General features: G+C 59.1%; 4 protein-coding genes across 6 annotated transcripts in view; 2 read left to right on the top strand and 2 right to left on the bottom strand.

The window, feature by feature from the left end:
• Positions 1-1130: 1130 nt before the first annotated feature.
• LOC309368848 (FH2 domain-containing protein 1-like) lies at positions 1131-8250 on the bottom strand (the record flags this gene model as incomplete). The annotated part of the gene is made up of 10 exons (XM_081909156.1): positions 1131-2050; positions 3591-3870; positions 4091-4161; positions 4851-4958; positions 5603-5673; positions 5998-6098; positions 6587-6672; positions 6758-6860; positions 6984-7045; positions 7834-8250. The coding sequence occupies 10 exons, from the start codon at positions 8248-8250 to the stop codon at positions 1421-1423; spliced, it is 1929 nt and encodes a 642-aa protein (XP_081765282.1). The 3' UTR covers positions 1131-1420.
• A 3760-nt stretch (positions 8251-12010) lies between these two features.
• On the bottom strand, positions 12011-18249 carry ARFIP2 (ARF interacting protein 2). Of its 3 annotated transcripts, XM_081910009.1 has the most exons (9): positions 18158-18180; positions 15385-15492; positions 14903-15011; positions 14387-14482; positions 14084-14199; positions 13345-13566; positions 12865-13022; positions 12560-12734; positions 12050-12223 (listed from the first exon to the last, which is right to left on the bottom strand). In XM_081910009.1, exons 2-9 carry the CDS (start codon positions 15481-15483, stop codon positions 12068-12070), a joined length of 1131 nt encoding a protein of 376 aa, XP_081766135.1. In that variant the 5' UTR covers positions 15484-15492; positions 18158-18180; the 3' UTR covers positions 12050-12067. The 3 variants fall into 3 exon arrangements, with proteins under 3 accessions (XP_081766133.1, XP_081766135.1, XP_081766134.1); XM_081910008.1 differs by lacking the exon at positions 14387-14482 and having other exon boundaries at positions 12053-12223; positions 18158-18249; XM_081910007.1 differs by lacking the exons at positions 14903-15011; positions 15385-15492; positions 18158-18180 and having other exon boundaries at positions 12011-12223; positions 14084-14228; positions 14387-14801.
• TIMM10B (translocase of inner mitochondrial membrane 10B) lies at positions 18225-19088 on the top strand. Its single transcript, XM_081910229.1, has 3 exons — positions 18225-18353; positions 18485-18580; positions 18670-19088. The coding sequence occupies exons 1-3, from the start codon at positions 18321-18323 to the stop codon at positions 18862-18864; spliced, it is 324 nt and encodes a 107-aa protein (XP_081766355.1). The 5' UTR covers positions 18225-18320; the 3' UTR covers positions 18865-19088.
• Positions 19089-24219: 5131 nt separating this feature from the next.
• DNHD1 (dynein heavy chain domain 1) overlaps positions 24220-25038 on the top strand; it is a 48850-nt gene continuing 48031 nt past the window's right edge. Inside the window, exon 1 of the mRNA XM_081909488.1 lies at positions 24220-24269. Coding sequence (XP_081765614.1) covers positions 24239-24269 — 31 coding nt within the window. The 5' untranslated portion in view covers positions 24220-24238. The remainder of the gene's footprint in view (positions 24270-25038) is intronic.

Consider the following 25038-nt stretch of genomic DNA (forward strand, 5'->3'; position numbering starts at 1 on the left):
AAGGGGAAGAAATGGAGGCAGTGAGAGATTTTACTTTCTTGGGCTCCATGATCACTGCAGATGGTGACAGCAGTCACGAAATTAAAAGACGCCTGCTCCTTGGGAGAAAGGCGATGGCAAACCTAGACAGCATCTTCAAAAGCAGAGACATCACCTTGCCAACAAAGGTCTGTATAGTTAAAGCCATGGTTTTCCCAGTAGTGATGTATGGAAGTGAGAGCTGGACCATCAAGAAGGCTGATCGCCGAAGAATGGATGCTTTTGAATTCTGGTGCTGGAGGAGACTCTTGAGAGTCCCATGGACTGCAAGAAGATCAAATGTATCCATTCTGAAGGAAATCAGCCCTGAGTGCTCCCTGGAAGGACAGATCGTGAAACTGAGGCTCCAAGACTTTGGCCACCTCATGAGAAGAGAAGACTCCCTGGAAAAGACCCTGATGTTGGGAAAGATGGAGGGCACAAGGAGAAGGGGACGACAGAGGACGAGATGGTGGGACAGTGTTCTCAAAGCTACCAGCATGAGGGAGGCAGTTGAATACAGGAGTGCCTGGTGTGCTCTGGTCCGGGGGTCACGAAAAGTTGGACACGACTAAACGACTAAACAACACCACCACCAAAAAGGCCCTTTTATTGCTTTGCCAGTGCTTGCCATTTGCTAATCAGCATACAAATCATATCCAATTGCAATCATTCAATCAGTCATATTTGTGTGAATTACCATATACTCAATTTTCTATTTCCCCTTTTCTGTATACTTTCTGTCCCGTTTGTCATTCCATTTCATCTCATCTCTATTTATCATTTCTTTCAAGCTTTGTATATCAACAGAGCCAAGAGATTTGTTTCAGTTGCATGTCCTTGGGGGGGGGGGGGTTGTTGTATGAATAAGCTTTATTCCCTGTTCCCCTGAGTTGCTATTGAGCGAAATCGAACCATGATGAGGACCCAATGGATGCAGGTGCCTTGGCCTTGACTGCACATTGTTGGTGATGATGCCAATCGCCAGTTTAAAACACCCCCCCAGCCCAGCCCAGCCCGGAAGGAAGAGTTTGCAAAAGCTCAGATCACACAAATAGCTCCAAAAAAGTTTATTGAGAGTCAACGGACAGAACAGTTTTTAAAAGGGGGAGATGAGGGAATATAAAAGTGTTTTTATTGGTGTGGAAGGGGAAGACTTTAAAATTGCCGGCTGCAGCCCTTGGCTCTGTGGCCTGAGAAAGAGGGACTGATCCTGCAAGGACGGGGGGGACACAGGAAGGGAGCAGCAAGACACCAGTTCTTCTAGCCTAGTGCAGAGTTTGAGTGGAGGCAGTACAAGGTGGGCCGCGGGAGAGAAGGCCCCCCCCAACTGGTGCCCCATGTTCGGGGGAGGGGTTGCCTGGCAGCAGGTTTGCCCTGGGACCCTCCCAGCCGCCCCGTCTCAGAGCTGGGCTCCCTGCCGTGGCTTTTCCCCCACACTCAGGCGGCGGAAGAAGCCCACCAGGGCAGAGACGTCCTTGGGGGAAGACAGGGGGGAGGTGGGGAGCTCTGGGCCCTCCTGGGGGGTCTTCTTCTGGAACAGGGTGGGGAAGCGGAAGCCGCTGGGGGCTTCGGGCGAGGCAGGGCCTTGGGGGGAGGCGGCCACCGTGGCCAGGGGCGGGGACCTGAGGAAGGCCTTGAGGCCCTGCCCAAAGAGCCCCCCGGCCTTCTTGCCACAGCCAGGGGGGGTGGCAGTGGGGAGGGTGGGGGTGGCTGGGGCAGCTTCCGGCTCCGCTGGCCTGGGGGGCTCTATGCAGGGGGGCAGGGCGGTGAGCGTGTGTCTCCGGCGGCCGAGGGGCAGGGTCCTCTCTCTGGTGCTCTGGGGGCTCTCCAGGGCGGGGCGGAGGCCCTGCTGGGACCGGTTGCGCCTCCGGGAGCGAGGGGGCCGCAGGAAGAAGAGGTCCAGCTCCACGTCCTGCAGGCCAGGGTCGCGGGCCGAGCAGCTGGCGATGGAGCGCCGCTTCTGCTTCTCCTTGCGCTCGCGCTCCTGGCGCTGCTGCCGGCACACAGCGGCCTCCCGAGCCTGGTTGTCCTGGGGGGAAGGAGGAGGAGGAGGGCATGAGAAGAAGAGCCATCGGCGCCAGCAGCCTGTTCTCACCGGGGCCAACCAGGGAACCCCTCCAAGCACCAAGCCTCTCCCCTCCTGCGCTGCCCAGAAGCAGAGACACCCTGGCTAGCTGCCTTCCAAATACCTCTCTGCCTCCAGGAATTTGTCTAATGCTCCTTTCAAGCCATCTAGGTTGGTGGCCGCCTTGCCTCCTGTGGGAGGGAGTTCCGCAGTTCCACTATGTGCTGCGTGAAGGAGGGAGCCAGGAGCTGATCCTGCACTCTGCAGGGGGTGCTGGAGCCACAGCAAAGTGGGAGGCCATGCAAGGATCTTCAGGTGCCCCGGGCAGAGCCACTGCAAGGAACCCAACCCAGTGTCTCTGCCCCGATTGGTAAGCGGCCTCTAAGCCAACGCAACAAAACAAAAACACCACAAACTGGCTTAGAAGTAGAAAACCAAATTTACTAGAATAATAGCTAGAATAGAGATAGACTTGTAACCATTCAAGCAACAAACACACTAAGGTGCCATGTGCAAGACAAAGCCTGGAGATACTGTAAACATGGAATGGATGAATGTACAACTGTATCTTAACAAGTTACATGTGCAATAAACGTTATACAGACTGGATAAATGAACCGTTCAACAAGTAGCGTAAGTCCAATCACAGAACGGCAAGGGTAGCACACTGGAGAATATGAAAACGTTTTTCAAAGATTGAACTGGATGAGATGTTCTTCAATAGGTCTTGAATTGGAAACACAAAGCCGTGTGCGTGGATCAATCACGGGAAGGCAAATCAAACCCACCCCCTGGTGAGCATAACGCAAGTGGGCAAAAGGAGACCTGTTGTTCTCCGGATATATTACAGGTTTCGCTACACACTTCATCAGGCACTTTCTTTATCTTGCAAACCGTTTTGTATGACTGGGTAAAGTATAGTATGAGACTGATATTTTCTAATTTTTATGGTTTACCACATGGAGTGCTATTTTGCATCATGCAGCTTTTCGGACTGATGGGTGGTGACTTTGATTTGAAAATGCTCTTTGCTGAGCAGCCTTTGTTTTGCACATGGCACCTGAGCATGTTTGTTGCTTGAATGGTTACAAGTCTATCTCTATTCTAGCTATTATTCTAGTAAATTTGGTTTTCTACTTCTAAGCCAGTTTGGGGTGGTGGTGTTTTGGGGCTCTAAGCCAGCCTGGAGCTGCCTCCCCACCTCAGAGGAGTCCCCTGCTCCCACCACTGCCCTCCAGATGGGGGGAAGGTTCATGTGTCATCAGGGCTGGGGGAGGGGAGAGAAGCAGGAGCAGGGGGAGGGCCCTTAACTCAGCAGCCTGCAGAGGGCTCCGGGTTCAGTTCCCACCAGGGGCACCTGCAGAGGGGGCTGGGAATGTCCCTGGAGAGCCCTTGCTGCCAACGGCCAGAGTAGCTGTAAGACGCCTTCCTATGTCCCTCCAGAGGCCCATAGACTGCCCCCTTCAGGCCACCACCCCACCAGCGCGTTGGGGGCAGGTTTTACCTGCACGGCAGCCAGGAACCGCTCCCCGAAGGACTGGAAGATGCGGCAGCACTCAGTCAGGTTGAAGGTCTCGGGGTCCTCGCAGAGGAAGTCGCACAGGGTGGCCGCGGTCTGGCTCAGGCCCTCCTGGGAGGCCCTGACGGCCTGCAGCTCCACCGAGGCCACCTGCACGAAGGGCCCCACCTGGGCACCCAGGCCCAGGCCCTCCAGCTCCCCCTGGGCACTCAGAAGGCGCTGCCCTAGGCTCTCCAGCTCCACCATCACCTCCTGGTCAACGATCCTGCGAAGGGAGCACATAAGGTGTTGGGGAGCTGCCCTTGCTTCATGCCCCCCCAGACTGCCAGACTACCTCCCCCCCCCAGCTGCAAGCCCAGTCCGCTTCAGAAGGCCCAGCAGGAAAGCCAAGAGAGCAAGGGCAGGAACTGGAAGGGATGCCCCCCCCAACTCCTTCATTCCCATTCCCCCCCCCCATGGGGGCACAGAGCACTGCCCTTCCTCACCGCGAAGCAGGCCCCACGTGCTGCAGCTTGCTGGGGAACTGCAGGAGAGTCGGGTCCTTCTTCTCTGCCTCCTGCAAGGATAAGGAGGTGGTGAGTCAGCCCTGGAGACCTGGCCCTGTCCTGCAGGGTCAAGGCAGGGAAAGGGGAGGAAGAGTGGAAGGGGGAATCTGGCTCAGTCCCCGCTCAGCCAGGAAGCTGATTAGAGTCCATGGGGAAAGCACAACACCTTCCGCCCCACGGGGAGAAACAAGGGCCAAGGTGGCCCCGGTCCTCTTCCAGAACAGGAAACTGAGAGGAGGAACTAACAGACTGGCCAAAGGACCGGTATCTGCTTTTAAACTGGAGCAAGAGGTGAGCAGTGTTGATGATGCTAAATTGTTCAGGATGGTAAAAAAATAAATAAATAAACAGATTGCAGAGGTCCTTTTGGAGCTCTTCATAAACAGAGGAAATGGGTGTCCCAAAGGGAAAAGCAATTCAATGTGAAGAGGTGTAAAGAGTGCAAGCTGGAGCAAAACCATCTTAATTTCACATATATATATACACAGACCAGGAGCAAGATGTTGGGGTCATAGTGGATGAGTCGTTGGAGATGTCAACCCCATGGATGGCAGCTGTGAAAGGGATCGATCATGAGGAAAGGAGTCATTTTTCTGGCCCTCCTTCTGCCGGTATTTGCTGAGGGCACCAGCCACATGGGGCACACCCCACAGGCCCCCTTCCCACCCGCTGTGCCCCCTCAGGGGCTGGCAGAGCTCACCAGGGCAACAAAGTGCAGAAGGTCCATTCCTGGCCGGTTGGCCTTGGTGTCCGTGAGCCTCAGCAGCGAGGACATTCGGAAGCCCAGCGCAGAGCCAGCGTAGCCTCCCTGCAGGGAGAGAGGACACCGGTCTATTAATAATAAGAAGAATTTATACCCCACTCATCTGACTGGGCTGCCTCAGCCACTCTGGGCAGTTTCCAGCAAAAACACAGATAAACATCCTCATCAAACATCAAAACCTTCTGGAAACAGGGCTGTCCTCAGGTGGAGTCACAGGCCGGGGCATCCCAGCCCACCAGCCAGCCTCTTTTGCCGCAGCTCACGCCCTGCCCTGCCGCTGTCCATGCCCCTCCCCAAAGCCACATTTTCACCAGCCCAATACCCAAAGAAGCCCTGGCTGGCCAGGTGCCAACTGCCCCCCCCCCCCGGTGCTCAGAGCAGAGACTCAGAGGCCAGGTTGCACCACCTGCTGAAGGGCAGGTCCTCTGCCCTCTGTTGCAGGCTTTTGTGGGGGTGCCAGGAAGTGCCCCCGTTGCCAGCTGGGTGGCTGAGAAGCAGAGAAACTGGGTGCCTCCTCCTGCCCAGGTAGAGCCACCTCCAAGGCACACCGGGAGTGGAGCACCCCCCCTACACCTGGGGACCCCTCAACCCCCTTGCCCTCCCAACCCCCCAAGAGGGCGGCATTTCCTGCCTGCCAGACCAGAGGCAGCCCTCTCTCCCCCCTGCCCCCGCCAGCCAAGCCCCCTCACCTCATTCATGTAGTTTCCTGCCTTCAGCACCAGCTGGAGGAGTTCGTGCAGCTCCTCACACTCCAACAACTCTGGGGGGAGGGGAGGGGAGGGGGAATGAGATCAGGGGGGCGGCAGAGATCAATCCAGTCCATGCTGGTTAAGGGGGGTGGGTGGGATGGCACCCCTGCAGGTGACTCCAGTGACCCCACACTGCCTCTGGGACACCAGCCCTGTCAACTGAATGGCCGACAGATCCCCACTTCAGAATTTTGCATTGCCACCAGGACAAACTGATAGCCATTCTGCAGCCTCCTGGCAATGTCTGGCCCCTCTCATTCACCTCCCAGCCCGTCCTGAGGGGGGAGAGTCAAGCCACATGCCCAGGACTCAGGTGCCCCCCTCCCCATGGGTACCTAGGGCTGCCTCTGTCAGAATCTGGATGGCCGACTGCAGCGAGTTGAGCTGGGGGAAGAACTCCTCCTGCAAGACCAGGAGCTTCAGGCGGTGGACGTAGCTGGAGGGGAAAGAGAAGGAGGGAATCCTGGAACTGCTGGGCTGGAAGGGACCTCAAGGATCCTCTAGTCCAGCCGCTGCAGCCCAGGAATGGCAGCTCAAGAACCCATGACTGGTGCCACACCACCTCTGCTCAAAAACCTCTCAGGGAATCAAACACATCAGAAAGTCCTTCCTCATGTTTAGCTGGAATCTCCTTTCTTGAGAGTTGAATCCCTTGCTTCATGCCCTCCAGAGAAGCAGAAAACAGCTCCATCTTCCACCGTTAATTATTTCTTTATTTATTGGCCCTCCAGATATCTGAGGAGCGCTCTCCGCCTTCTCTTCTCTGGGCTACACATCCCCAACTCCCTCAACCGTTCCTCGCCAGGCTTGGCTTCCCGGTCCTTGAGGAGGGCATCCTGTCCCTCTGCTCTGGGGCAGCCCAGCAGGAGCAGAAGGGCCGGCTGAAGCCTCTGCTCCCCCCTGGACCCACGCCAACCCTCTCACCTGGGCACCTGGACGAGGAGCAGGGCAAAGACCTCCGCCTCCGAGAGGCGGCTCTGGCAGCCTCGGAATGCAGCCAGCTTCTTGGCCTTCCCAAAGAGAAAAGGGGAGGTGTCACTTGGGAGATGGGGAGCAGAGCAAGCCTCCCGCCCCCCCCCATTTCCCAGCAGTCACCTCCTCCGCATCAGGCAGCATCTTTGTCAGCTCCAGCAGCTTCTCCGCCCCGTAAAGGGCTCCTGCTCCATCCTGGATATCGGCCACAATCTCCTGGACCGGCCTGGGAAGAGAGACGAGGCAGCTCCCTTACCTGGGCTGGCCCCTTCTGCACCAGCCACAGGCCCCCTCACCCCCCCCTCTGGTGGTCCAGCCCAGCCGCCCTCCCGCCTGCCCTGCCACCTGCCTCTTGAACTGCTTGAGGAAGATGCCCAGGTTGAGAATCTTCTTGGAGTCCAGCAGGGAGACCTGGAGGGAGAGAAGCAGGGAAGGACTTGAGCAAGAAAGCGCAGCCTCTCCCGACCACCACGTGTCACACACACAAACTTCTCTGCACCACCGAGGTCCTGATCCTGTCCCAGCACCTTCCTGGAAGCCCAGAGCCCAGTCCGGCTTCACTTGGGCAGCTGCCTTCCGGGAAGAGGCTTTCTTCCAAACAAGATCCACCATTCCTGCTGCTTCCCCTGCTCTCTCATCCAACAAGGGCAGGCCTCACCCTTGAAAGATGCCACCCAAATGGCACTGAGCCCCCAGCCCAGCTCCAAGGCTCAAGGCTCCAATAGTTGGATTTCACATCAAGGGGCAGGGGGTCCCAAGAAAGGCAGCTAGCTTGCACAAAGCCAAGTAACTGGCCCTCCTGGCTCTCGGGGTGCTCCCTCTGCCCTGACAGGCAGCCGCTCACCAGGAGAAGAGAGATCAGACGCTCCCCTCTCCTCTCAGTCGGGGACTGAGCCAGGGACTGACCTGGGTGACTCCCTCTCCCCCCACCCCAACCATGCCAGGTCCCCTCGTCCTGGGGGAGAGAGCAGGCCAGCCCCACACCTTTCTCCCTCCACTCTGCTCACACTCTGGGCCTCAGGAGTTGGGCCACACAACCCTCTCTCCTTTCTCAAGGCAGCGTCTGGCACCCCAGCGGATCTCTTCGCCCCCCCCCCACTTCCCCAGACAGGCGCTACACACGCGGCTCCCGGGGCCCCTTCTGGACGCCCTCGGGAGGGCGAAGCCGGCTGCGCCGCCGGCCGCCCCGTCGGGCTCACCTGCTCTGCCGCCGGCTGGCCCCGCAGGCTCCCCCCGGGCGGCTCCGGGCGCTGCCCGAAAAGCTCCTCCAGGAGGGCGAGATCCAGCGGGAAGCCGTCGCCCCGACGCCGCCCGGGCGCCGTCCAGAGGTTGTGGCGCCCCCGGATGCGCTCTGCCGGGATGGCCTCCCAGTTGAAGTTGCGCAGCCGCGCCGCCCGCCGCCCCGAGCAACCCTCCCCGCCCGGCCAGGCCCGTGGCGCTCCGGGGCTCAAGCCGACGGGCGGCGGCGGGGGCGGCGGCAGCGGAGGCGGCGGCGAGGCAGCCGCGGGGTCCGGGGGCAGAGAAGCCGTCGAGAGGGTGGAGGCGTCGGCGTCGGGGGTCGCCGCGGGGCCCGTCCAGTCTGTGGGCGAGGCGGGAGAACTCCGGACGGTCACCATTGTCGGTAGGAAGAGACGAGAGTACAGTACAGGCGCGTCGAGAGCCGTCGGGGATGTCCGCTCCCAGCCCACGGCGTCAGGGAGTCATCGGAAGGGGGCGGCCTCGGACGTGCCCCACCCAGCCCGGCTCTAGACGTATCACCTGAGGGCTTGAGCGGCAAGGGACGGAGCGGGAGCATCGGCCTCTTCCCGATGAAGCCCAGAGCTAGTGCACGGAGGGATAAGACCGAGAAAGCCAGGCGAGGATGGCGCCCAGACGCCGCCGCCGCCTTGTTGCTGCCCAGGCCAGGCCTCTGCCTCGCAGCTCACGCAGGTTTCAAAGAAGCCCCGACGGGAAAGGGCCGCCACCGACGCCGCCCCTCCCGCTCCCCACCGGAGTGGACAGTCCTGGCTTGCCTACACAAAGCAAGGCTGGTGAGGTCCAGGAAGACTCGCTCGCCCCTGTCCCGCGGCAACCGACGGCTGCCTTGGCGTCCATCCTGGGGGCGGCGCTGCCGAGCCGCGACGGGGCGAACAACTGTGCCTTCTTCTTCATCTCAGGTCCCTAAGCCGTTATTTTTCAGCTGGTGGCTGGAAAAGGGCAGAGGCGGCCGTATCTCAGCTGATGACGGGGGGGGGCGGGAGGTCCCCAACCAAGGACCCCCCCCCCAATTGCTTGACTCCGTCACAACAGAGGTTTTCTTTCAGAGATATTAAGGTGTGCGCCACACCCCGGCCTACAAATAGACTTCATTCCTTCTGTGCTCCCCGCCCCCCAGCAATTTTTTCCAGGTGTCCCCACGGCCGGAAACCTGAGAGGGAGGCGGGGGCGGAACTACAAGAGAGGGAGCGGCCGGACTCCTGGGTCCTGCAGGGGCCCTTTAGCCCGCCTTCCGCATGCCATTGCTTGGGCAGCGGTCTGCTGGACGTGGCGAGGGCTGGACGCTGCTTCCTTCGGCGTGTCTCGACGTGCTCCCAGACGCTCCTTTCCAAGGAACCGAGATATGGAGGGGGGTCTGTTTCTTGGAGCTCTTCCTATAGTGCCCCCACCAACCAAGGCCTTTGGGGTGGAGGCTGTGGGGCTTCTGCTTCTAGCACCACATAAGAGTCCTCTCCTGGCCTCCTGCTCGAGCCCCACAAGTGTTCCTCTCCCCCCTGCCCCCTCTTTTTGGGCCTGCAGTAGGTGAGGGAGTCCGGGGGGGGGCTGCCAAATTGTGAAGGAACCTCAGGCATTTTATGGTGAGGCTGTCGCTGATCTCAGAGATTGCAGGTAGAAGGATTCCTCTTTTTATGATATCCTGTTGTTGCAATCTTGAATTTGCCCCCTCCTCTTTCAGAGCCATCCAAGCTGGTGACACCCCCCCCCCCGCCTCCTGTGGGAGGGAGTTCCACAGCTTAACTGTGCTGCAGGAAGGACTTTGTCCTGCATCCATAGATGGCCCCGTGTTCCCAAAACACACTAGGAGCTCAGCTGCAGATCAGGAAAGACGCCAAGAAGCAGCTATTGGAGGCAAGGCGGCTTCCCTTGGGAAATGAAGTCTTGTCCAAATGAAACAAACTTTCACAAAAAACAACCCCAGGTGCAAGTGTGGGCAGGACAAGAGGAGTGACAAATCATGCAAAAACCAGGGACACCCCCCTCCCCAGGCAACGAAGAGGCTTTATGTTGGACGCTTGGGTGCAACTCAGCTTGCCAAAGTCTGCACAGGAAAGAGGGAGTCCCAGCGCTTCTCACCTCTGGAGCCGAGCTCCCTGCTGCTCAGGCTACTTCCTAGGTTGCATCCTGTTCTACAGCTTCCTCCCACTTCTCTCTCGAACCTCAAGAGGAGGGGTCACCTTGGCACTATTCTGAGAACAAAGGAGCCAGCCCAGCTGCCTTTCCTTTCTCCAGATTAGCTAGTTGAGGCTGGAACTGGGAACTTGCCTCTCCAAGCTCTCTGCTTACCCTAAGCTCCTTCGCTGCTTTCCTGACATCTCTGGGCTCCCTCGCCTGGCCCTGCACCCTCCCAGGAAGAGGAAGACTGCACTCTTCCGTACTCCCCCCCCCTTTTCCAAGCCCCATCCCAGCCATGCCACAGAGAAGCAGGGAGCAGGGCCAGTGAGGGATGGGAGGCCTGGAGAGCTGCCTTTGGCCCCCAGGCCTGAGCGTTCCCACCCTGGAAATAGGTCTGTGGCCTGATCCCGCAGGGCTCCTGCTCTCCACCACTAGGCTAAGAACCCTCTGCCTGCCTCTTAGGGGCCCTAGACATGCCCTCCAGGGGGTACTGCCGGTGCCACGGGGCAGCCAGCTGGCCTTGAGGAATGGCAGTCCACTCTCAGGTCAGCTGAGGCAGCTTTGGCCAGCTCTCTTGTCCCCCCCCCCCCCCGTGTGCCCCAGAGGGAATCCCCCCGCAGAAGAAGGTCCCTCCGGAGAAGGGATCCCCACATAAGAGCTTTTCTCCAGTTAGAAACAGAACATTGCACTTTATTTCTACGCAACCCTTTTGATTGTCTCCAAGGTCACCCGCTCCTCCTCCTCCTGGATCTCTCCATCATTCCTTAGTAATGGAAGTCATGCTTCTTCGACTGAAATGCAACAGACTACATGGGGAGGGGGCCTCGGCTGCTGATCTGGAGCTGGGGGAGCCCGGAAGGAGGAGCCAGGGGGTCTCTCAAGGGGGCGGGCAGGAGCCCCTTCTGGAGGGGAGCCTTGTGAGGGCGTCTGGCTGACCCCCAGGGGAGAGAGGCAGCCTCTCCCTGGCCCCCCCCCCCGCTTCCTCCAATGCAGTGGCCAGACCAGGCAGGCTTCACCGGAGAGACAAGCAGGGGAGGAGGAGGACAGAATCAGAAGGGACCCAAAGGGGTTTCTAGTCCAACCCCTTGCAGAATGGGGGTCTTGCTGGGCACCTCCTCCTGCTGCCTGCCTGCCTGCCTGCACCCCCCATCCCACACAGATCAAGAGGAATGATGGGGGGGCCCTGCCACAGAGTAGGAGTGTGCCAGGTCAGCAACAGGAGCATGGCAGGCTCAGATTCGTACCGTTTATTCTGGAATCTTTACAGAGTGGGTTGGGGGACCCAGCAGGGAGAAGCACCCATTCCTTCACCTGGTGCCCCCCTGCCGCCACCCCCATGGAGCCCCCTCACCTAGGAACACAACACAGGGGTACTGGCCGTAAAACACACGCACGCACGCACACATCCCCCCCTCCCCGCAAGGCTGAAGCCATGCTACTTTTTGGTCCATACTGGGAGGGGGGCAATCCCAGCTTGGGATCCTCACATTCACCCCCCACCCCAATAGCAGCACATCCAGTCTGAGGCCTCCTGCGCACAGCCCCCGCCCCCCCGCCACAATTTGGAGCACAAGTAGGGAGAGGTCAGAGCTGGCCAAACGCAGGACCCCCATTTCACCCCCCCCCATGAAAAAAGTACTGGAGCAGAACAGCAGCTGGGGGCCAGAGGATGACGCCCCCCCCCCCGTTTATGCCAGCAAGGGGGGCAAGAAATGTGTAGTGTGGGGCTGGAGCTGCCTTGTGGCAAGAGGGAGAACCCCGCTTCCCCCTCTCCCCAAAATGCCAGCCCCTCTTTTGTGGCTGTTTCCCACCAGCGCCACCATGGAGTGTGTCAAAAGTGCCGGCCCGGGTGGCCTGGAGGAGGTGGTGGAGGCGGGGGCCCCTTCTCCAGAGCCAAGAGCAAAATCTGGGGTGGGGGGAAAGTCCCCTGCCCCTCAAGCAGCCGCAGGAAAAGCTGGTGGGGGGAGAGGAGAGACTGTTTCTGCTCAGCCCCCTCCCCGCAGAGTCCAGGTCCATGACGGGAGCAGGGGGGGCGGGGAGGGGGCCGGGGAGGGGGCTGGCAGTTCACGGCTCCTCCAGCCACGAGGGCTTCTCTGCTCCGGGGCTCTTCAGCTTGACGTTGAAGTGCTTGAGCGTCTGCTCCAGCTGCTGCTGGTTGCCGGCAAAGTAGGCCGAGATGGCGTTGTGGAAGAGCAGCAGCTGCTTGTGCATCACCTTCACCTGCAACGGGGGGGGGGGGGGGCGTCAGGGCGTCTGAGGAGCCGCCTGGAGCAGGCCAGGAGCCCCCAGGGGCTAGTCGCGCATCTCAGGGGGCCGCAGGGCATCACTGCTTCCGCAGTTCAGCTCTGTGCCGCGTGAAGGACTTTCTGTTCTCCTCCCCCCGGGATGGTTGGTCCTCCTGCTGCCCACCTCCGCCCCCGACCCAAGGAAGCCCCCCCCCCTTGCACCCCTCCTGGACTGGAAGCAGAGGCCAGGAATGCTCTGGCTGGGATTCCTGGACCCAGGCATGGAGGACAGGCCAGTGTGGGAGGCCTCTGACCAGGAGCCCCCCCTCACCTTGTTCTCCTCCAAGAACTTCAGCTTGACGGCCACGTCTGCCCGCAGCTTCTCGTACTTGGCGCGGTGGGCCTGGAAGTGGGCCTGGGCGGCGTCCAGGCGGCAGAGGGTGCTGGCGTCCCGAGGGCCCAAGTTCAGCTCCTCCAGGTCTGTGCGGTAGGCGTCGTACTCCAGCCTGCACGGGGGGGGGGGGGGAGTGTCAAAGCAGCGGCACAACTCCCACCCCTGCGCCCCCTGGAAAGAGGCACCCACTGGCAGTGGGGCATCTGCGGAGCCCTGCCTGGAGCCCCCCCTTGCAGCCCCACCTGGCCGTCTCATACTGCTTGACGGTCATGAGAGTGTCCTCCATGGTCTTGTTGACCAGCGTGTTGATGCTGGAGACGAAGAAGTTGACGGCCCCCAGAAGGGTCTCCCCGTTCTTGCACAGCAGCTTCTGGGTCTCTGCGTTGTAGCCAAACTCCTCCTGCGGGGGGTGGGGGCCTTGAAAAGGGGGCTGACCATCCCAGACCCCCCACAAGCCAGCCCCCAAAGGCAAGAAACCCCCCAGAACTTGAGAGCCCAAGGGCAGTCTGCTGGATCAAGCCTTGATGGCTCTCTCCTGCCCCACACATTTGCCCAATCCTCTTTCAAAGCCCTCCAGGCGGGGGGCCATTCCTGGGGGGCGTGTGGCTGCTCCCGATGCCCTTGGAAACGGCCCCAGAGGCAGGACGGGGGCCTCCCCTCCGCCTGGCATCTGGGCCATCCTGCCTCCCCCCTGCCCAAAGGACGTGGGGCACGTTCCCCACCTGCAGCTCCGGGGACTTCTGGCTGAGGTCGGAGAAGGCGTCGGCCAGGGCGTGCTGCGTCTGCACCAGGCTGTAGAAGTGGTTGGTGAGGGCCCTGGCCAGGCCCAGGACGCTCTCGTACTTGCGCTTGGTGTCCCGCAGGAGCTCAATCTGCGTCTCCAGCTCCAGGTCGACGGTCCGAGAGCCCCTCCCAAAGCGCTCCGAGAGCAGCTGCTTTGTGCACTGCGGAGGGAGGAGAGGAGGGGCAGCTGGGGAGCCTCGCCCGGAGTGGGGGGTTGGGCTAGATGACCCCTGGGGTCCCTTCCCAGGATCACTAAAGCTGCCCAAGGGACTTAAAAGAGCAAGGGCGTGTGGGCGTGCGGAGCGCAGCTGCCAGATGGAGGAAGAGCAGGTGACCGGGAAAGCCTTGGGCAAAGGGGCCACAGCTGAAAAGGCCGCCCCTCTCTTCCTGCCCTCTGGGAAAGGGGCCAAGGGTCTCCTTGGGTGGGGGCTGACCAGTGGCTTAGTGGCTGCCCCCCGCCTTTTGCAGCCGCCTCCCAAGGCAGCCCCCAAAGCAGGGCACTGAGGGGTCCAGAAGGCAGAGAAGATGCTGCACAGCCTTGCTGGTGGGCCAAAGGGGATCGATCCAGAAGCAAGAGACCGATCCGTGTGAGGAAGAGGGCACCTCCCTGGTTCAGGCTGAGCCCCACCAGCGCCCCCTCTTCCTGGGGCTGAGCACAACACCCCCCCCCCCGCTCACCTTGTAGGTGTTGATGCCCCACTTCTTGACGACATCGAACTTCTCCACCGCGATGCCCCGCGTGGCCTCCTCGCCTGCCAGGGCCGGGTTGGAGTGCGGCTGGTGCAAATTGGAACCTGCAAGGGCCGAGCGGGCAGGGGGCTTCCTGAGCAGGGGGAAGGGGCAGGTCCCCCAATGCTCCGAAGGCCGAGCCGCCCCATGGAGGAGGCAGGAGACGGAAAGTGGGGCAGGAAAACATCTCTCCGCCTCGCCTACATTCCCCTGGAAGCCCATGAGCTTTTGGGGGCAGGGATAGGGCAATACCTGAGGCAGCGACTGCCTGGCTGGCTATCCGGCTGGCAGCCGACGGGCTGGGGGAGATGAGCGGTCTTCGGGGTGGGTGAGATGGAATGAGAGAGCCTGAAATGGAGGGGGCCCAGGGCAGGGCAGAGATGGGCACCGGGCAGGGTGGGGGGAGGAGGAGGAGGGGAGCCATGGAGGGGGTGCAGGATAACACAGGGGGGTCGATGAGCTGCGGCAGACACGGACAGGGTGGCGTGAGCACACGATGCCAGGCTCCCAGGGGAGCACGAGGCGGGCATAGTTCCCCAGGCAAGGTGCTGGCTGAGCTAGGTGCCTTCCTCATCCCTGGGGGTCAGGGGAAAGGGAGGCTGCAGGAGGCCTGTCTCGAAGGAGGGGGGTAGAGGGAGGGGCCTTGCTGACGGGTGCTTGGCCGAGGGCCCCAGGTTGCCCTTTGCGGGCGGGCAGGGCTCAGCTGTGGGCAGATTGGCCCCCTCCCCGCGCGGAGAGCAGCACGGCGATTCTCTTAGGCGGCCTGACCTTTGATGGCGCTGGTGGGGATGATGCCCTCGGCGGTGCCCCCGTAGCCCCCGGAAACAATGCTGGTCTCATTCAGGTTGGGCCCCGACACCATCACCTGCTGGAGGTCCTGCAGCGGGAGAAAGGGAACATGGCAGAGCCCAGCCCAAGGGGAGGGAGCGCCAGGCAGGCCCAGCAGCGTCCCCTCAACTGGGGTGGCTGCTCTGCAGCAGGGCCTGGTTCCCCAAAGTCAGTGGACTGCGGGGAACCAGCATTTGAATGGGGGGGGCAGGAACTGGCTCCCTTGCAGCAGGGAGTCAAACTGGACTGCTAGAATGAGGGTGGGGGCCCCACAGGCAAGTGAACCATCCCACTCCCTCCCCTGCCCCATAACCATCAGAGCTCAGCTTCCAGAGCCCCCCAGAAATCTCTCCCTTGCAAGCCCCACACACTGCGCCCGGGACATCAGTGGAACCCCCCCATTCTTACCCCCTCCCCGTTACCTGCTCCAGACCATCGTCCTCAGCGAGACGCCGGGAGTCTCCGTTGCCATGGATTGGGATCTCCATGGTGGCTGCTTTGCTCATCAGCCCGTCGGTCATGCTCAGGGTCTGGAGGGGCCAGGAAAAAAGGGGGCTCAGGCACCAGGGGCAGAAGAAGGGGCTCCACTGTCCACACACCCCACAGACCCCCACACGCTGGTCCCAGTCAATAGATAAGGCAGCGTGGATCCTTCTCCCCCCTCCTGCGAAGTCCCCACAACCAGCCAGATGCCCTCCTCCTGACAGCCTCCTTGCCCCCCATGCCTGGGCGGGGGCTGGCAGCAGGGGCAAAGGGCAGCAGGAGACCCCGGGGCAGACACCCCCAGGGAGGGGCATTTTTGTCTTCAGGAGCAAAGAGCTGCCTTCCGATGGCCCCAGGCGGACGCCTCTTCCCAGAGCTGCTCTGCTGAGCATGCAGGTCTTGTTCCCTGACGCCTGGATTTGGCCAGTGGACCACCTGGGCAAGAGGACCCTGCGGGAAACCAGGGAGCACAAGAGGGGCACCACGCTGGCAACCGTCCCAATGCCGATCTCCCTTCCTTCTCTCCCTCCTTTGAGTTCTCAGGTGCGACTGGAGCCACCATTTGAAGAAAAAGCAAAGTGGGCCTGGTTTCCCCATCAATGTACCCAAAAGCCTTTCTTGGAAAGAGAAAAGAACGTGTTCCCTGCTCCCCCCCTAAAGCCAACTCCACCCCATCACTCCCCAACAGCCCCTGAAAGCCATAGAGTCCCAGCACCCGCCCCCCACAGAGAAAGCAGCTGCCTGGGCATCGGAATCATGGCTTCACTTGTGCCTCTACCGCCGTTTGCGCCAGCCTCTGAATCATGGGACACCTACCTCGCTCGGTTCGACTGCTACCTCCAAGCCAACGAGCTGACGGAAGTGTCAGAGGAGCGTAAGCGGGGCCTATTCCTCAGCCTCTGCGGGCCTGAGGTGTTTGAGACGGCCCGAGCATTGGTTGCGCCTGAAGCAGTCCAGCTACTACACCACTGGCCTCAGACAGGCTGCCATGTCTACCCACTATTCTACACTGCCTGGGCATCTCAGCCTCCTATGGCATTTTCTTCTCCCAAATGCAGGAAGGAGAAGAGAAGAGGCCCAGCCAACCTCGGAGGCAGATGGACAGACCAAGAAGAAGGCAGGAGGCCCCACTTACAACCCTCCTTCCCTCCAGAAACTAAGAGAACCACCTACAGCCGGGGCGGCATCTGGGTCAGGTCAGAAAGTTTAACAATAGTGACAGGAAGAATGCCACCCCCCAGGGGGCATTCCAGCACAAAACGTGGCACCTTCCTAGTGGCACCAGCCTCGTCCAGGAACGGGAGGGGGGGGGGCTTCAACAGGAACCTGCCAGAATGAGCTCTGACTTGCCCAGCATACGGACGCAGGAAGCGGGATGCAACGGGGGCAGCCCCAAAGACACGTCTTGTCTTTCAGTACCTGGGCTTCCCCCTTCCTGGGCAGCCGCTCCCCTGGGGCAGAAGTGGTGTGGGATGACAAGTCCTGCCCACGGGTCCAGGACACTGGGGCATGGGCAGAGATGACACACCACCCGTCCCACGTGCCTGAGGCAGCGAAGGAGCCACAGACGCAGCACAGAGCATCAGCTCAAGGGAGCCAAATCCAGGGGGCACAAGGGGGGGGGCATCAGCACACAACCCTCCAAAGCAGAACTGGTGGGGGCAGCAGCACCTCCTGCAAGCCGACCCAGATGGGGCCCAGTGCTGCCCCTCCCCCCTTCTTGCTTGAACCTCAGTGCCCCTCCCAAAGCAGTCAGCCTCTCTTCAGAACTGGTGGGCAGCCATGGCGTGTCACCTCCAAGGGTCCCGTTGGCATGTGCATTGGGGTGGGGGAGCGAGGGGGAGGGGGAACAGCTCCCTGCCCACTCCAGGAACATGCAGAGTTTCCGGGCTGGTGGTTGACGTGGCCAGCGAGGAGCCTTGGCAGGAAGGGCAGGGCAGGTGCCAGGTTTGCTTTGGGGTATTTGCTTAATACTGTGGGTTTTATTGGGGAGGGAGTTGGCACACATCTGTAAATTGCAATGTATTGTTGTGAACTTCCCTGGGAAGCTGCCAACTTGGAGGGCGGAATCTCCTGCCCCACAAGCAAGACTCCTCGCCAGATCTGGACAGGACCCTCCCTCCTTCCCACAGCTGAGTTTGAGCAAGACAACCTGCCCAGGGCGCCCCCCCCCCTTGCCATGATGGGTTGCTGGAGAGGAGAGGGGAGCCGTTCTGTCCTTCAGAAGCCCCCCCCCCATCCTCAGGGCCTCTCAGCCAGCAGGGACCCCCGCGCCCCCCTCTGGCTCCCTCAGCCTCAGCGGAGATGCGGGGCGGCACGGGAGCGGAGTGGCGCCCCCTTCTGGCCATGTTCCACCTGCCCCCCCTCCGGCCCTCAGCCCCCGACCGAGCCTTGCCCCGAGGCCACCCCCTGCCTCGGCTTCGCTCGGCCCCTCCGGAGACGCGGGCCGTGCCCGCTGGGTGGGCGCCCCTGCCGGCCGTGCCAAGCTGCCCTCTCGGCCTGGGCTGCCGGGAAGGCGGGGAGCGGGCGCGGCCGGCAGGTGCAGGACCCGCTCCCGGAGGGGAGGAGGCGGAGCCCGGCCTGGGGGCCCCGAGGGGGAGCCGACCCCGCCTCCCGGGTCCCCCGCCGAGGGGGGAGGAGAGGAGCCTCCCTCGCGGCTCCGGCCCCCGCCCGCCCTCCCGCCCTCCCTCCCGGCCTCCCTCGGCGGCGCACCTGCCTGGCGGCTCCCGGAGGCTCCGGGCGTCGGATCCGCGTCGGGCCCCGGGCGGCACACCGGAAACGACGTCACGCGCCCCGGCGCCGGAGGAGGAGGGGCCTCGGCCAGGCCGGAAGTGGATCCGGAAGCCCCGAGAGGAAGAGGAGGAGGAGGAGGAAGATGGAGCAGCAGCAGCAGCAGCAACTGCGCGGCGTGAGAGGCGGGGGGGGGCGCGGCGGGGGGGGCGGGGGGCCCGCGGAGACTCTCTTCCGGGGGGCTCGTGGGGATGCGCGGGGGGGGTCCCCTTCCCCTTCCTCCCTCCCAGCCTGGCCTTCTCGTTGCAGCTGCGCGACTTCCTGCTGGCCTACAACCAGATGACGGAGCTCTGCTTCCAGCGCTGCGTCTCCAACCTGAACTACCGGGCGCTGACCGGCGAGGAGGTGAGCGCTGCCCGGGAGGGAGGGGAGCGGGGCGCCGGGACCCCGAGCCCCGCCGGGCTGAGCCCCCCCGTCTCTCTCTCCCCCCGCAGGAGAGCTGCCTGGACGGCTGCGCGGGGAAGCTGGTGCGCTCCAACCACCGCCTGATGGCCGCCTACGTCCGCCTGATGCCCTCGCTCGTCCAGCGCCGCATCTCCGACTACGAGGCCGCCGCCCGGGAAGCGGCCCTCCCGCCCTCGGAGCCTCCCGCCCTGCCGCCGGGGCCCAGCGTGGTCAGCGCCTCCTGACGGCACCTCCGGGCTGCTCGGTCTCTCGGCGCCGCCCGCCCGCCCGCCCGGGCTGCTTCGGGGCTGCCGCTCCAGAGAGCCCCTCCCCGGGCGCTTGCCCTCGGAGATGCCCCCCTCGCGACTGGACTCCGGGCCTCGTGGGCAGCTGCTCCTTCTGGGGCCCATCTCTCCAGGAGCATCCCAGAGCTCACCGCTTCTGGGGACAATAAAACCACTTTCTGGGACACCTTGTGCGTGAGAATGCTGTGCTGGCCCTCGGCGGTGCTCTGGGGGTGGGGGGGCCTCAACCAGCTGCTCCTTGACACTTCAGCTTGAGAGCAGAGCTGGAAGAGCAAGGCTCCCTTCTTCACCTCCAGGTTCCGCTCCCCCCCCCCCACCGCCTGCTATTCCAAGTTCTGATTTGAGGTGGTGGGTGCTGAGCAGGGTGGGCCCCTGAGGAAAGGGTTTGCTGGGAATTCTGGTGCTGTGGCCACCACAGCGTGGCTTGTGGGCATGGAGAAGGGATCTGGACGGACTCTGCCACATGAGCCATGACCCCCTGAAGCAGGGATGGTGCCGCTTCATGTGGACCAAATGCAGGTTGGTGTTTGTGTGGCATTTGGAGATGTGCCCCCCCCCCCAGTTCCATCAAGCATTTGGCAAAAGATATCATGGATCTCCAAGAGCAGAGCACACAATGCAGGGCGCATGGATGGGGGGAAGGGCCTTGCTGCTCCTGCGCCAAAGGCGCTCGCCAGAAGGACCATCGTGGCCCAGTAGCAGGGGGGAAATGTAGAAGGTCCCAAGTTCAATCCCGGCTGGCTCACAGAGACCTCTGCCTGGAACCCCTAAGAGCAGATGCTTGTCAGTGGGGCTGGTACTACTATCAATAATTTAATTATTTGTGCCCCACCCATCTGACTGGGTTCCCCAGCTACTCTGGGCAGCTTCCAGCAGAACGGAAAAACACAGTGAGACAGTAAACATTAAAAACGTCCCAATACAGGGCTGCCTTCAGATGTCTTCTAAAAGTAGCATAGTTCTTTATCTCCTTGGCATCTGATGGAAGGGCGTTCCACAGGGAGGACGCCACTGTCTTAAAGGCTCCCTGCTGCCCAGGTCAGCTCTAACACCTTGAATTGTGCTTGGAAACATACTGGGAGGCTGTGAAGATGTCTTAGGACTGGTATATTATGGTCCCAGCGGCTGCTCCCAGTCACCAGTGTAGTTGCCGCATTCTGGATTGTATTTCCCATGACATAGAGTGCATGCAGTAGTCCACGCAGGAGATAACCAGAGCATGTACCAGGACTTCTTTGTTGCCCCTTGGTAGGCTGGACATTGAGCTCCAACCCATGTTCAGTCTGATTCAGAATGGTTGCTTCATTGCCCTCATTCCCAGGGAAAACCATGGGGCCACCTAAGCTCCATGCAGTGGGCCAGTGCACCGGCGCTCTATAAGTCAGCTACCTGCGTTCCTGTGGAGAGCCACCTGGTACAGTGAGGTGGCGCTGGCCCTTTTTCCAGAAGCCAGTGGAACTGCAGTCATTTGTGGGAGTATGGGGGGGGGCAGCAGATGCAGTCAGGGAGAAGCCCACCTTCCTTTGACTCTTCCAGACCTACAGCTGCTTGTGTGGGAAATGGTCTCGAGCCTTTTGGATCAGAGCTGGTCGGACCAGGAAGAGGGCAAGGGGAACACAAGATACGGCTTCTTTTTTAATAATATTTTTATTAATTTTCCATTCTATAATATTTAAACACATCTTCGTTATCCACTTTACTTTTTGCTCATACGAGCCTGTTGACTTCCCGCCCACCTCATGGTTTTCAAAATTCATTTGTATATCACAGCATTGTTACGGAAATATCTAGGTGTGAGGCTGCTCAGTCCCCCAGCTGGTTGAGCGGAGCCCGCGGGTCCCTGCGGAAGAAAGGAAGGAGTACAGCCCCCAACCGGAGGAAAAAGCTGGAGACCAAAGTTCATTGTGCAACAGGTTCAAGGAGGAATTTTGAACCCCGAGGATGAGGCGACAAAGACTTTTAAAACTTTCCCACCATATCCCAGAATACAGTTCGTACAGCATCGTTGCTACATCATTGCTACATCTCACAAAAGGGGAGGGGTAGGCAGGGGTTACACTGGTACAAGATTAGCATAAGCAGACATGGCAGGGCAAGACTCAGGTATAAGATTAGCAGAGGCAAACACCTCTGAAGTCCCACCAGCCAAAGTACAATAGCATGTCTGGCCCCTTGGCAAGTTTGGTGATGGGATTAGGCTTTCCTTGGCCAACAATCAGCTCAGCAATTGTCACCTGGAGTCCTTTTTTAAGAACTTCCTGGAGTCCTTTTTTAAGGGGAAAATAGCTTTGGAATGAAGGAAACTGGCAAAGGAGTTGATTTCATATTATTTTTAAAGCTAGGTAACTTCCCTGAAAAGGGACACGGGTGGCGCTGTGGGTAAAACCTCAGCGCCTAGGACTTGCTGATCGTCAGGTCGGCGGTTCGAATCCCCGTGGCAGGGTGAGCTCCTGTTGCTCGGTCCCAGCACCTGCCAACCTAGCAGTTCGAAAGCGCCCCCAGGTGCAAGTAGATAAATAGGGACCACTTACTAGCGGGAAGGTAAATGGCGTTTCCGTGTGCTGTGCTGGCTCGCCAGATGCAGCTTGTCACGCTGGCCATGTGACCCGGAAGTGTCTTCGGACAGCGCTGGCCCCCGGCCTCTTAAGCGAGATGGGCGCGCAACACCAGAGTCGGACACGACTGGCCCATACGGGCAGGGGTACCTTTACCTTTAACTTCCCTGAGCTGTCAAGTTGAAAGGATACATTCAGGCATAATATTTGTAACATTTAACTTTAAATATGTGGCCCCCCCTGTAATTTCCGTGACAGCATTTATTCATTTTCCATTTTACGTTTCATTCAGAATATCACAATTTTTAAATAAATATAAAAGGGTAGTGACAATTATCAATACAAGTCTTCTTACAACCCTTCTAGTGTTGTTAATTGCTTACAATGGTCCTTCAAGTATTTTATAAATTTACTCCAGTCTTTTTGGAAAGCTTGATCATGTCGGTTTTGGATTTTTCCGGTCAGCTTCTCCAATTCCGCAAAGTCCATCATCTTCATCTGCTACTCTTCTTTCCTTGGTATTTCTTTTTGTTTCCATTTTTGGGCTAAAAGGATTCTTGCTGCGGTTGTTGCATGCATAAACAGTTTTTGATCACCCTATGGCATCTCTTCACCCACTAGACTCAATAAAAATGCTTCTGGCTTTTTAACAAACGTGTACTTACACATAGAATCATAGAATCATAAAGTTGGAAGAGACCACAAGGGCCATCAAGTCCAACCCCCTGCCAAGCAGGAAACACCATCAGAGCACTCCTGACATATGGTTGTCAAGCCTCTGCTTAAAGACCTCCAAAGAAGGAGACTCCACCACACTCCTTGGCAGCAAATTCCACTGTCGAGCAGCTCTTACTGTCAGGAAGTTCTTCCTAATGTTTAGGTGGAATCTTCTTTCTTGTAGTTTGGATCCATTGCTCGGTGTCCGCTTCTCTGGAGCAGCAGAAAACAACCTTTCTCCCTCCTCTATGTGACATCCTTTTATATATTTGAACATGGCTATCATATCACCCCTTAACCTCCTCTTCTCCAGGCTAAACATGCCCAGCTCCCTTAGCCGTTCCTCATAAGGCATCGTTTCCAGGCCTTTAACCAGGCTTTTTTAGCTGCCGCGTCACACTGTTGGCTGATGTCAAGTTTGTGGTCAACCAAGACTCCTAGATCCTTTTCACATGTACTGCTCTCAAGCCAGGTGTCACCCATCTTGTATTTGTGCCTCTCATTATTATTATTTTTGCCCAAGTGCAATACTTTACATTTCTCCCTGTTAAAATTCATCTTGTTTGTTTTGGCCCAGTTCTCTAATCTGTCAAGGTCGTTTTGAAGTGTGATCCTGTCCTCTGGGGTGTTAGCCACCCCTCCCAGTTTGGTGTCATCTGCAAATTTGATCAGGATGCCCTTGAGTCCATCATCCAAGTCATTGATAAAGATGTTGAATAAGACCGGGCCCAAGACAGAACCCTGTGGCACCCCACTAGTCACTCTTCTCCAGGATGAAGAGGAACCATTGATGAGCACCCTTTGGGTTCGGTCAGTCAGCCAGTTACAAATCCACTGAGTGGTAGCATAGTCAAGACCGCATTTTACCAGCTTCTTTACAAGAATATCATGGGGCACCTTGTCAAATGCCTTGCTGAAATCAAGGTAGGCTACATCCACTGCGTTCCCTTCATCTACCAGGCTTGTAATTCTGTCAAAAAATGAGATCAGGTTAGTCTGACATGACTTATTTTTCAGAAATCCATGCTGACTGTTGGTGATCACAGCATTCCTTTCTAGGTGCTCACAGACTGTTTGCTTAATGATCTGCTCCAGAATCTTCCCTGGTATTGATGTCAGACTGACTGGGCGGTAATTATTTGGGTCCTCTCTTTTCCCCTTTTTGAAAATAGGGACAACACTCACGCCTAATGATCCTTCCACTTCTACCCCACTCCACTTCGACTCCACTTCTACATTTTCTTCAACTCATTATATATCATTTCCCAATATGCTTTTGCCTTGTTCCATAACCTTCATTCCATAACCTTTCCCATGGTTCTAACTGAATATTATATCCAAAATCTTTAGCCCATTGTATCATTACCATTTTCACCTCTTCATCTTTGGTATGCCATTCCAATAATAATTTGTACATTTTTGATAATAGTTTTTTCTTATCATCCAATAGCTCTCTCTCCAGCCTGGATCTTGTTGTGTCAAAACCATTCTTCTTTTTCTCCTCATTGAACACATCATTTAACTGATGATATTGCAACCAATCCGTCACTAGCTCTTATTTCTTCAAATGTTTTTAATTTTAACTTATTTTCTACCTCGATCAATAAATCTCTATACGTGGCCCACTTTCCTTCCATGTTTAGTCTTTTCCCGCTTTTGCTTCAGTTGGCTTATACTCAGTTGGCAAAACTCCAGCCTTCCCACGAGAAAGCCTGCCAAGGCCAGGGCGGCTGGGCATGCGAGCAGGACCCTGGGCAGGGAGAGGACAGGCGGGATCCTGCTCTGGAGCTGAGCAAGGAGCTGAGCAAGGGGGTTTCCAGACCAGACCTGCGCGCCAGCTGCCCAGTCCGGCGCCGCCTCGCCCTCCGCTTGACGCCGGTGCCCCGGGGGTGCGGGCAGCCTCGGCGGCCAGGACGGGACTTTCCGAAGGGACCCGGAGGCGGGGCGAGTCTAGGCATCCCGGGGGCCACGGAGCGCCGGCCGTTGGGCGCCCCTAGCAACGCGTCCCGCGCGCCCTCGCCGCCCCTCGCCCCGACGACGCCATGGAGCCCTGCGCCCCCGACGCCCCGCCGAGTAAGGGGCAGAGGGTCCTTCCTCCGGGCTCCTCGGGGGGCGTCTCTCTCCCTCTTGCTTCCTTGGGGCGGCCCTGGAGCCCCTCCACGCCCTCCTCGGGGCAAGTGCCCCAAATGAGAAACTCTCCCGGGACGTGCAGGGGTGGACTAGTCCGGCAAGTGGCCTTGGGAGATCAGGGCTGCAGCTGCACGGCGGCCAGTTCCTTTGTCGCGTGGGAAGGGATCCCGAGGGTCATCTAGTCCACCCCCTGCAATGCAGGGATCTCAACATGAAGCTCCCCATCCGCCTTGAAACCAGACCAGACCTTGCCTTAGCCTTGAGCTAGCACCTTCACTGATGCACCACCGTTGTTGTTGTTGTTTAGTCGTTTAGTCGTGTCCGACTCTTCGTGACTCCATGGACCACAGCACACCAGGCCCTCCTGTCTTCCACTGCCTCCCTCATGCTGGTAGCTTCGAGAACACTGTCCCACCATCTCGTCCTCTGTCGTCCCCTTCTCCTTGTGCCCTTCATCTTTCCCAACATCAGGGTCTTTTCCAGGGAGGCTTCTCTTCTCATGAGGTGGCCAAAGTCCTGGAGCCTCAGCTTCAGGATCTGTCCTTCCAGGGAGCACTCAGGGCTGATTTCCTTCAGAATGGAGAAGTTGGATCTTCTTGCAGTCCATGGGACTCTCAAGAGTCTCCTCCAGCACCAGAATTCAAAAGCATCAATTCTTCGGCGATCAGCCTTCTTTATGGTCCAGCTTTCACTTCCATACATCACTACTGGG

The sequence above is a fragment of the Podarcis melisellensis genome, assembly GCF_964234715.1.
Source record: "Podarcis melisellensis genome assembly, chromosome: 4".
In the NCBI taxonomy this organism is placed as follows: Eukaryota; Metazoa; Chordata; class Lepidosauria; order Squamata; family Lacertidae; genus Podarcis; species Podarcis melisellensis.